The sequence below is a fragment of the Barbus barbus genome (genome assembly GCF_936440315.1).
Source record: "Barbus barbus genome assembly, chromosome: 29".
Lineage (NCBI taxonomy): Eukaryota > Metazoa > Chordata > Actinopteri > Cypriniformes > Cyprinidae > Barbus > Barbus barbus.
In genome coordinates this window covers 23215135-23227234 of record NC_136757.1, presented here as the reverse complement: position 1 = coordinate 23227234, position 12100 = coordinate 23215135, and the positions used below count along the sequence as shown (strand labels likewise).

At 37.4% G+C, this 12100-nt stretch overlaps 2 protein-coding genes across 3 annotated transcripts; both read right to left on the bottom strand.

Moving 5' to 3' along the window:
- Positions 1–446: 446 nt before the first annotated feature.
- Positions 447–9625, bottom strand: LOC306849209 (death effector domain-containing protein-like). 2 transcript variants are annotated; one of them, XM_079384083.1, is made up of 6 exons: positions 9439–9625; positions 7472–8149; positions 5007–5111; positions 3682–3819; positions 2793–3218; positions 447–761 (listed from the first exon to the last, which is right to left on the bottom strand). In XM_079384083.1, the coding sequence occupies exons 2-5, from the start codon at positions 8031–8033 to the stop codon at positions 2809–2811; spliced, it is 1215 nt and encodes a 404-aa protein (XP_079240209.1). In that variant the 5' UTR covers positions 8034–8149; positions 9439–9625; the 3' UTR covers positions 447–761; positions 2793–2808. The 2 variants fall into 2 exon arrangements, with proteins under 2 accessions (XP_079240209.1, XP_079240208.1); XM_079384082.1 differs by having other exon boundaries at positions 447–3218.
- Positions 9626–9730: 105 nt separating this feature from the next.
- Positions 9731–12098, bottom strand: LOC306849064 (phospholipase A and acyltransferase 2-like). Its single transcript, XM_079383926.1, has 4 exons — positions 12021–12098; positions 11515–11635; positions 10927–11225; positions 9731–10830 (listed from the first exon to the last, which is right to left on the bottom strand). The coding sequence occupies exons 1-4, from the start codon at positions 12036–12038 to the stop codon at positions 10756–10758; spliced, it is 513 nt and encodes a 170-aa protein (XP_079240052.1). The 5' UTR covers positions 12039–12098; the 3' UTR covers positions 9731–10755.
- Between the last annotated feature and the right edge of the window lie 2 nt (positions 12099–12100).

The following is a 12100-nucleotide window of genomic DNA, read 5'->3' as shown; positions in this document are numbered from 1 at the left end:
CAGTGATGTTCATAGTGATCAAACAAATAACATTTAGATTCAGATGATTGGCTCAAAACCAGGCAACATAAGCAAGTGCCATGGAGATGAATACGAATGCTATCTGAAAACTTCTTTGAGGTGATATTAAATCACATTGCATATTTCTACAGGATTGCAGTTTCTAAACAACTTTACCAAAATGTCCCCCTATCTGCCTTGGTTTGAAAAAATGGCTAATCTTCTCAACTTTTGGTTGAGAATAAAATAGGTCAGGCAGTTCAGAGAAGCAGGGCAATGTTGTGAGAACGCCACAGAGCCAGCAGTTTTTGGAAAAATTAATCTATTAATGGCTAACTTGAAATTTCAGTAATTAGACACATCATACAAATACAGTTGGTCAAGTAATGTATTGCTAACAGGATATTTTTGTTTTTAAAAAAGGAACTGCAATAGATTGTATTTTTCAGTTTGTTTTATTGATTTGTACAGACATTGAATGAACCAACTGTCTATTTTGCACGTAAATATTTCACTTAACACAACCACCGGCATGGTCAACAAAAATAAAATTATTCAAAAGTCAGAGTCATAATGCGACAGATGGCCGATGATGCCGAATGTCTCCTACATTTTGGAATGGTGTATTACTATATATGGTTACAATAGGTGAAATACTTGAGAGAGAGTAAAAAATAAAGTGCTCCGTCTTCATCTGTTCTACTGTGTCACTGAGAATACTCATCTCACCTCTCCAAAAAGTAGCAATCCCATTTCTTTCTCTATGAAAAACAAAGTATAAAAAGGTTAGAAATGTCTAGATATCTCAAATCTACAGACCACAGCTCAATTGTCACTGTGTGATATTTAAGGGGATCGATGTCATATACATGCAAGATATAAAGACAAACACTTGAACACAATCAATAGAACATGTAACCTATATAATAGATACCAGTCTGTAACTTTGTTTAGTTCCATTAGGAAAACATTACAAAATGCTTTTCTTCCTTCTGTAGTAATAATAATAATAGCAGTAATTGATCCACAGCTAACTTTTCTAAACGTCTGTTCCACTCACCCCACAAGTCACCAATTTTCTTTCAATATTTCAACAGTTTCATTATATCTTAACAGGTGAAGGAGAGAATGAATAAGAGAGAGAGAGAAATTAAAGAGAATGAATGTCTGGGAACAGCTTTGGTATTTTAAAAGTATAGCAAAAACATCTCAAGTCAATCAAATTATACATCTTCCTGCGATCGCTTGTTGCTCAGGCATTTTTCTTTCACTTCAGTCATTTTAAAACACAGGTTGCGCTTCAGGTTGGCACATTTTGTGTCATCTTTCAAGACTTGTTGGACAGAGGTTACAGCTGATTATTTCAACATATAAACCCTGGCAGAGGCCGTTTCTCAGGACACATTTGCTTGAATTCAAATGAGTGGAAATTATAAATATAGCACATTAAAAACTGCTATTAAGGAGCACCCCAAAATCATGAGACAAGAAAAAGGTTCAGCTTCTGTCATGTGTTCTGCATTGTGAGATCACATTTTAAACTAGCGATAACAGTACAAATCTTTTCTTTTTTTTTTACTAGAGCTGCCTAATCATTTAAAAAAAAAAAATTTGGATTGAACAAAAGTAGCCAATTTATACCTTTGTGAAAATACAAACCCTTAATACTGCCGTCACATGCATTTGAACTTTACAAAGGCATATCTCTGTATTAAACCGTTAGTGTTGCAATTGGCCCTCTGCCCAGAAATTCAACCAATAACAAACAATGAAGATTAATTTCAGAGCTAAGTTGGTCCAAACATGGATATTAATAGGCCTAGAGACCCAAAATGTCTTAATCTTTTTGGAAAATTCGAGACAAAAAGCACATTGTTGCAAAAAAAAAAAAAAAAAAAAAAAAAAAAAAAAAAGTGAACATTTGCCAACGTTATTAGTTTTTTTCCATAACCAAAAGAAAAAGAAAATTACAGGGACATGCATGAAACCACAAACTGCAACAAAGCATATAAACCATTCTGAAAAACAATCCTCCATGCTTCAGAATCTTCTTTGTGAATTTGCTAAAACCAACCCAATTGTGCAACAATTTTAGTGATGAAACAAATGGAGATTGTGTTCTCCATAAAGCAGTCACAATTCCAAAGCGAAGTGCAGTGTTGCAGTGTGCAATGAAGATTTTGTGTGATTTTTCAAAAATTGAGATTCTGTTTATGCAAGTTCACATCCAGAAAAACACGGATGGCTAAACAACATTGACAGGGGAATTATTCCATAATGAATAGATGCAATGTGATGTTTTTAAAGGCAAATCAGTCAAACCTTATGCAACCTGTCCTCTTTGTTAAACTTTGAGGCGAACACATTTCATTTAACCAAGAGAATTTCACTAAGAGCAAATGGTTGTGCAACAAGACTTAAATAGAAATGTAGCACAAAAAAGAAAACAAAAACTAATTCGCACAAGCCTAAAAACAAAAGCATTAGTGTCAATTACGCAGGAATAAAGACAAAAGAAACTAAATGCCTTCTTTGTCCGATACTTCCCCTTTCATCTTTTATTTCCACAACTTGAGATACTCAAAATAAAACAGAAATAACATAACTTTCCAGAACACTTTTAACGCCTCTTTCCATCCACACCTGCTAAAGATGCAAATCCCGGCCTCTTGTAGGGTATCTTTCTTTTAAGAGTCACTTCCTCTGTTTACATTCCTCCCCCTCCCCCCATGTATACCTTCTCATTAGTGTCCAATCTCTCATCAGGGTCTCTCTGAATTTCCTCCACTTACCGAGTCAATCCCACCACTAGGACAAGGGACCCTCCCTGCTCCCAGTCCCTGCACCGGCACCTCCTGCCACCAGGTTTCTCAGCAACTTCCTCCTGCCAGCTTGGTAGTCTTCCTCATCCACGTTCACCAGGAGCTTAATGGCCTCATGGCCCACTGCCTGCTTCAGAGAGTCCGTGATGAAAACGCCCTTCAGGGCTTCTAATAGTGAGCCGTTGATGTAGTCCCGCCAGAATGCGTCCAGGTAGGTCAGCTCTGAGAACTTGATGTCACATATGATGGAACCCAGGTCACGGGATTTGAGGATGGTATTGGCCTGGTTGAACCGCTCAAACTGCCTCTCCAGCGCCTCCTGCTTGTTGGAGAAGACGTTTCCTTGTAGAGCCGACTCGTGCTGACAGTACTCCGCACGCACCCTCAGCCGTATATCTGCGAGACAAGGAAGGAGGTAAAAAAAAAAAAAAGTGGCTTTTATGTCCACCTACAAAGGACACAGATTTCAGAAATATATCTCGTCAGTGGTCATATGCTCAAATGGCACATCTGTGGAGAATAATGGCAAGTGCTAGCTAAAATGGTCAGTTTTAATCTGACTGACTGATTTAAAAAAAAAAAAAACAACTTTCAAAGAGGCTGCCAAGATGTTCGTAATGTTAGAATTTACAAATAAAGTGTTTTATTCAAGTGACTTCTTTTAGGCAAAATTTGGGGAGGAGTGCCGCCAAGTGGCCCGATCCAAATGTGTTTTATCATTGCTTGAGTGTGTTAATAAAACAATAAAAATTTTTGGTAAAATGGTGAGGTTATGACCCAATTAATATCTCATCTCACAGAGTCAAACCTTCTTTTTCTGAGCATCTTTTTTCACTCTTTAGCAGATTTGTTGTCTTACCACAGGTCTGTTTTTCTCTGCAGTCAGCTGTCGTGTGAGATCTCTTCCTTTTCCTGCTCGGCAGAGGTGGGGTTGGTTTAGCACGGGGTGGGCATACTTGGGGTCCTGATGGAGGACAGCAGATCAATGGCTGGGCTCCTGAGAAACAGAACATTGTTAAAATCACTAACAAAATATCTTTCTCGCTTGTAGTACATGCATTTCCACCGATCATGATTAGGTTAAGACTGGAATACACTACGCAGCTTTTACCTCAATTTGAGAACATTAGAGCTAGTCTGATTTTGGGCAGCTGGAGTTAACAGATTTCACAGAAAATCAAGTAGTTTATGATAAGCACAGATTCCGATTTTTTTGCTTCAGACTACAGTTCTATCCAGTTGGAAGCCATCAAACCGGTTTAATATTTAGACCTGGTTTAAGAATTTTACTGAAAGTCAGGTAGTGTGTAATCCTGATCCATTGTAACCACTTACAAACCCAGCAAGTGCATGATGCCATACAGATTCAAAATCTGTTCATATTTTAAACGTTAAGTAGTGTATTCCAGCCTTTTGTTATTCTGTAAATTATTCCAAACCTATGGCGCGTTTGTCTCATTGGAAAGATCGTATTTGAACACATATGAGTGCCACAACAATTAACTGTAATTACGAGAAACTCAGAATTTTCTTTAAGCCCCAAGTTTACAGGTTGAGGTTACAATAAATCTAGCTAAACTGCATGTATGTACAACATATGATAGATTAGAATATACAACTATTAAATATACAGCACTTTCATAAACTGAATAAAAACAAAGCAAAAACAAAACTGATGTACATTATTCATTATTTTGTTAAAAGTTAAAATAGTTGAAACTGGATGTTGGTCAGTATTAGGTACATGCATTTGGTCTTAAAGAGACAGCAGCCTATAAAAACATGCAGTGAAGAACACTATTGTGTTATTTTACGTAAGGAATAATTGACGACGGCTTCGCGTCATGGCCGCATCACCACCTCGGGTGTGCATTATTTTTCTAATAATTCAACGAACCGAAGTCAATTATTCCGCTTATACTACGGTTGCCACACCTCAAAACATTGATCAGATTATATATTTCAAGGCACTCGTAGGTTTTTCTACTTAAATCGCTATTGTGAGTAGGATTATTTCTTCCACATCTCATCCAACCCCTCCCTTGTTAATTCCAAAATTGGCTAATCAAGTAATTAGACTTTTCTTTTTTACAGAGTGACAAATGTGGTAATTCAGTAAAAAAAAAAAAAAATGCTTAAAGCACCAATGAGAAGTCTAAAGCAATGTAGCCATGTAGGACACACCCGTTCTTCTGTGAGGACTTCCCTGGTGGGCTTCTCCTGCTCCTCTGGGAGAAACATAACGGACTGACGTCTCCTCCAGGTATTTATCCACTGGATCTGGGCACACTGGAAAATAATATGCAACATGTTACATGTGCACCTTGCCAAAAGATATTGCAGAGTGATGAAGCTTCACTGTAGGGCTGCACAATTAATCGAATTTCTAATTGTGATTCAGATTATGGATGCCACGATTACATAATCGTTCAAAGATCGTAAAATCGTAAAAATTAAAAATGTCCACTTGCATTATTCTGTGTGCTTAATAGGTGTTTGTAGCGCGAGGTTTAATAAACTCAAACATACATAAAACATAACATAAAACATAACACAAAAGACATTTTGTCTAATATTCATTGTCACTCTGTTGTGCATGATAGATATGTTAAACGCCAAATCTGTCAAAAGCAGAAAAAAATACCGGTACTCATTTGAACTGCGCACCACATTGACCTTTTATCTGCTCGCCTCAAAACAGCAGCAGTTTTAACATTAAGTGACATGACATCTGACGCACAGATGCCATTGGCACTAAAACCTGTGAAACATGTCAATGGACTGCGTCTTGTGTCACTGACATTGTCGTGGTGCGTGTCGCACCTTCGGTAGTGACTGACACCTGCTGCTGGGTGCCGCTGCATAATGTAGATTGCGTGACACACGCACTTAACGACAGAACGATATTGATTTAATTAACAGTATGTTGCGGTCAAGTATACGATTCATTGCATCGCGAAATTCATTTGTACAACAAATATTCCTCTATTAAGATAAAAATGTGTCTAATGCCCCTTAATGTGTATTTTTCATTGTAAGTTTATTTCCAGAAGCCTGCTTTGTACAATACATTCAAATAGCCTAAGTAAATAAATACGCTTTTTTTTTGGCATAGATTTGGCTTATCAGTAATTATAAAATAATGGAGACTATGCAGAGGCCATAGCTAAAAGAAAAAGAAAAATGAAACGTTTTAATCAAAAGTGCCACCACTAACTGACACCTGCCTATCCGAAATTACATAAAAATATAAACTGTCATGAGAAAATTCCACAAACCATTATAAAGCGATGTCTACTATTTTAACGCGCTTTACGAAACTTACACCAACCATTCAGAAGTGTGCTTGACCTTGACATAGGGATGGGCGATATATCGCATCTGGTTGCATGCGCATCTCGTCAGTAAAGCCGGTTCCTTGATTAGCGCTAAATCTCCATCACCTGTTTTCAAATGGAGCGGCATTTAATACACGGAGCCGTAGTTCACTGACAAGCTACGCAATTTGCGTTCATTGTCGAAGGCGATATATCTGCAATAATGAAAGCGATATTGCGTAGCTTGTCAGTGAACTACGGCTCCGTATGCGCATTTACTGACGAGATGCGCATGCAACCAGATGCGATATATCGCCCATCCCTACCTTGACACAGGCTTTTCACAATGCAATGCAATGTAGTCTAAGTCTGCAAGGTATAATGTAAGTCTAGTAAGGCTAAACAAAATTTCTACTTATTATATATATATATATATATATATAGGGAGAGAGAGAGAGAGTTTCTTGTTACACAGTTACAACTATAAACTGAATTAAATTTATTTTATCTATGATTATTATATTACCATATAGAATATTAAATGTTGTATTTTTTTTACAGTCATGCCAATAAAGCAATTTTGAATTCAATTGAATATTAAAGCCAGATGACAATATGGCGCTGGCCAATGTAAAATTTATACGAATGCGGTATTCGTAGTGATCCATGATAATCCCCTCCCTCTCCTCCCCTGTATCCTAGAATGGGTAGTCTGCGTGATCTCCCACATACAATAGCACTGTAGGCTATTGCACAACATTCAGTGTAATCTGCCACTCAAAAACAGATGTGCCGTAAACTCACGACATATCGGAGAAAGTATAACCGACTTGCAAATACGTTTAAATTACTTTTTTTTTTAATCACTAAATTAGGTTATTTGTTTAGGATATCGCATCACAATTGCATCTTCTATAGATATAGTTGCGACACTTATGTGACAATGTCAGTAACACATGCCACTCTCCACTGACACATGCCAAGAGAGTGGCAAGTGTCACAAGTTTTAGTGACACATGCCACTGAAACCGGAAGTGCCACCGAGCATAGTGGCATGTGCCAATGGCATCTTTGCGTCAGATGTCATGTCACTTAATGTTAAAACTGCCTCTCCCTCAAAAGAAAACAGTGCAGCGCGAGCTTGTGATTACAGTGACCAGTCGCAATCACGCACTAAACAACGCTATGAAATCCAGTAAGAAGGACTCGAGTTCAGCGCAGAGTTCTCCAGTACAAATCACGTCTCTTTAATTTAAACTACTTTAATAAATCGGAGCTGATATTCTCATCAATACGCAGAAAGTGAAAAGTGAAATTGACAAGATCGCAAACCTGTCTGTCTCTTGCGCAACGTAACATACGGCAGCAGGTCATGGCGAGTGATGATTCGGAGCAGCTGAAGAACATGCCGGAAGTTTGTCTCGTCACATCGCCCCTGACGCTCCAGCGTGAGCAGGAAATCCCGCCCACTCCGTATCCCTCCTCTCTCGTACTCGTCAATAACGTCCACAAAAAGGAAGGACAGCACACGTACGTCACGGTGCGTCAGCTGCGCGCCCACAATATCAAACATTCGGTGAAGAGAGTAAAGCCCATATGCGTCATCCACAGCCTCCTCCGGCCACGGCTCCACCCGGCCGGACACAGGTCTCCGAGATGAGGAGGAATTACTGCAGGACGCCGGAGCCAATCGGCTTAGAGAGAGTGCAAGAGAGTTACCATGAGCTGTTGAGGATGAGGACGCTGCAACCCAGCCTCTCCGAGGAGAGGAAAGCCCGGAGCGGGAATACGAGTCTATCGGGGAACGAGAAATGTGTTGCCTGCCCTGACTTGATGAAGAGTTCTGTGGCGAGAGGAGGGCAGGGTTGGCATTCCCATGCTGCTGTGAGGTCATCACTCTTCGCTAGGCGGATGACGGGTGAGGGGATGGCGGAAGGCCCTGTGAGCAGTGTGAAGCAGCTCCAACTGTGTCAACACACTCGGCCTGCAACTCTCACCTCCAACTTCACTCTAGAGAATAAAATGAATGTTCAAGCATTAGGTCACTGACAACACCACAGTATTATAGATTCATATAACATTGAATAATAAATTGCCAAACATTACCACATGACCACGGTTAATTTTACACTGCTTTTTAAACAGATCTATTGCTCAACTGTTTTTATAGATTTAATGTCTGAGCTGTCATTGCTCAATCATGCAACAAATCAAAAACAGGTCATGTTTTGACATCACAACTACAGATAAAATCATATACATTGTGTGTTCTGATTTCACATCTGCATATGAAAAGACAGATTACATATTCTAATTTCACATCTACGTATAAAGCAAAGATTTTACATTCTAATATCAATTTAACATATACAAATTCTAGTATCACAACCACTTAGAAAATCATATATCATAAGTATTCTGATATCACATCATCATTTAAAGTTTATAGACTTATAGACTATATTACATCCACTTTTAACATTTATTTATATTCTGGTATCACATACAGATCATATATTTAGATATGACATCTAAACATCTAATCAAACATATATTCTGATATAACATCTACATTTAAAATCATACCCATTATATATTCTGTTATCAGCTCTATGTATAAAAAAGGTACATATTCTATCACAACAACATATGAAACATACAGATTAAATATTCCGATAACTCATCTACTTTTAAAATCATACAGATTATATATTTGATCACATCTACAGACAGTGCTTCAATTTAAGAACCTTTCAGAGTTTAACTACTATAGAAAACTTGTATCTAACCCTGTTTGTTCAGTTTTGATCTAATAAATAATGGTAGATCAAATATTTAGACAGAGGAACAGTGAAGTTACTGACCTGGGTAGCCTACTAATTAACATCAAACAGGTTAAAGAGAGAGAATATCAAAATAGCAGAATGCTTCAATCATCTGACTTCCATATCATGGCTTTAAAAACACTAACATATGCTCTTTTCATATGTAAGTTTAAAGACTACAAAACGACTGATGAATAAGCAGTTACACATCAACAATCTTCTGAAATCTATCTGGACAGCTGTGTGTTAGCCTGATGCTTAGCATACACAAGGAGTGGCTGAAGAACACCGTAATCTATTAAGAAAACATATATTTTACTGTCAATCTTTTATTGCGATCCCCTCTAATGTTTCTATATTACTACAGATAAATAAACGTTATTTGTTATTGATATAAACTTAGCTCAGCAACTGACTGTTGGCTAGCTAACGTCAACAGCGTGTAGCAACACTGAATGTACACAACTGTCTTACCTCTTCGATTTCATGAATCACTTTACAGACACGGAGACTATGGACGTGGACTCTGCTCAAAACTGCGGCCTGGTCCTCATACATGTACAATAATCGTGTGTGGGGATAATTTAAACGGTTTTGTGAAGCTTGATAATGAGCCCATTTTTTGTTCCTCTACTAAAATGTAGGTACATCCGGGACATGAGCAAGCGTGGGGCAACATCCGGGGAATGTAGGAAACGCTTCGTCTGAACAGAAATAACAATAAACTCTCGTGATGTGTAAATATTTTTTTTTTTTTTTTTTTGCGGTTACGAATAAATGTACAAGAAAAAAAGTGAATCAGAACAGGTCTTTGTATAATATTTAAATATTTTATTTTTTAATGATAAAAAAACCCACACCACTGCTTTGTACTAACGTATGAAAAAAAATCACCAGTTTCATCCAAAATACAATTAGCTTACAAGTCATTGTTATTAATGTAAAAGCTTAATAAAAATTGGTTAATTTTAAACCCAAGAAGCGTTTATATGCTTGATAATTTTGTTTAAATTCGTTCTCTTCACTTGTGGCTGATTTGAAGTCAATAAAATCTAAATTGTTTGTTTTTGTTTTTTTTTCAGAAAATTCACTTTTAGCAGATATACTTAAAATTTATGGTTTATTCTGGTGAAACAGTCACGTGCAAAAAAAAAAAGCCTACAGAAAACGTTCTTTGAACATTATATGGACCCAAAAATAATAGTAATTAAACTGGAACCATATACTAACATTAGGGGAATGTTCTGTGTTTGCTGGGTGTTGGCTATTTCAAAAAGATGAACTCTTAGATATTTCCCGGACTTTCTGTTGTAATAGACAATGCATTAGCACAGGGAAGAAATCTGTCGAGCAATTTAACAGTGTTTTTGTAACTGTGGTGTAAACTGTAATATGTGCCATATTAGTTAGAAATGTGAAAAGGACAGTCAGAAACATGTGAAAACCTTTACTAAACATTCAATGTACATTTTGACTACATTTTGCTGAAAAAAGCAGGTGTAAGCTGGTATAATACGGTCTTCCTGCATAACCAAGCTGGTCTCCTGGCCTGAACCCCAAACCATTTTAAAACCAGCCGACAGACCAGCTTGACAAGACTAGGAGACCAAACAAGACCTGCAGACACACTGAAGAAAGTGAGGAACCATTGATCTATATACTATTACAGATCAATGTGAAGAACGCTTTTCCATGACATCAAGCAGGAATCTTAACTGGTTTAATGAGTGTGTGAGACATATCCTTAATCAAACATAATATATTATTATTGTGATAATCTGTAGTTCTTGGTTAACTCGATGGCACAAGGTAGCTAAATGTTTCTGTAGATTCCACACATTCCTTGTTTTTGGGCTTCCCTGGAATCTGTTAAAACAAAGGAATCAACATCATGTCAGAAATGTACTGAACACATAACGTCTATAGGCCTACTGTTAAATTATACTTGATTCATGAACTCACCTGATTGCACATAGCTTTACCGGACCGGACAAATGTGGCAAAGTGCTCACAATTGTGTGTGAAGAGTTTGTAAGTAAACTCTTTGTCCAGTAAAGCATCTCTTCGTTTTCTAATTTCATCCACAGGTGAAGGCTCGAGAGCATGCCGGTTATTGCACACTGAAACACGAGCTCCTTTTGGGATGTTAACTTCAGACAAGAGCTGACGCCTTATCTTAGTTTCTCCAAGCAAAAGATCACCACAAACAGGGAAGATAGCCTGCAGACAATTTCTAAACGTACTCATCACCTGATTTTCATCTGAAAAAAGCAAATTTGATAGGAGACAGTTTGTGAGACATTTACATATATATATATATATATATATATATATATATATATACATAAAATTGAATTTTTTTACACTTGTGAAAAGGCATTTAACATTCAACAAACAAAACAAAGAAACAAAAAAGTTCAGATGCTGACATTTTGTGGCAACATGCCCTTATGGTGTAAGTTCTCAGAGTGTAATCTGACTTGTAGCAGTCTATATTATTGTGTTGTATAGAATTAGTGTTTATACTACAGTGAAAGTTCTCGTGCTTACCGGCAACAGCAAAGTGAATGATGTATCCATCTCCGTCGTACACGCCCCAGTGCGAATAGCCAATAGGGTACGAGAACTCGATCAAATCTCCAAACTGCGCGGTGGATACAACCTGCTCAACCTGTGCACGACAGTTTTAGTCTGTCAAGATTACACCCGTTTACAACTGTTACAGGTTTTAGAACAAGTTTGACAACATATGACGACTGCATTCTTTAAGGACGTTACTTATAACTGATTTATAATCACTTTTCTAACAAAGTAATGATTCTCAGTTGATTTCTAATCCTATAGGTCTATTATAAAGCACTGTTCTAATAAACGAGTAAGTAGGCTAATAAAATAGAACACATTCTGAGATATTTCTAATAGAACCTTGCGCGAATTTGCAGTCTTAACTTGAAAAATCCAACCTTTTAACATGAAATAATACAGATTGTTTATAGGCTAGTATTGAAATATTAATTTCTGTCATCTATGCATCAAGTAAATCTCTGTAAACGTACCTGTTCTTTATAGTCCATCTCTCGTGTTGTTTAGGCGTTAAGAACAGAAACTAGAGGTAAAAGGATTTAAATGACTCTGC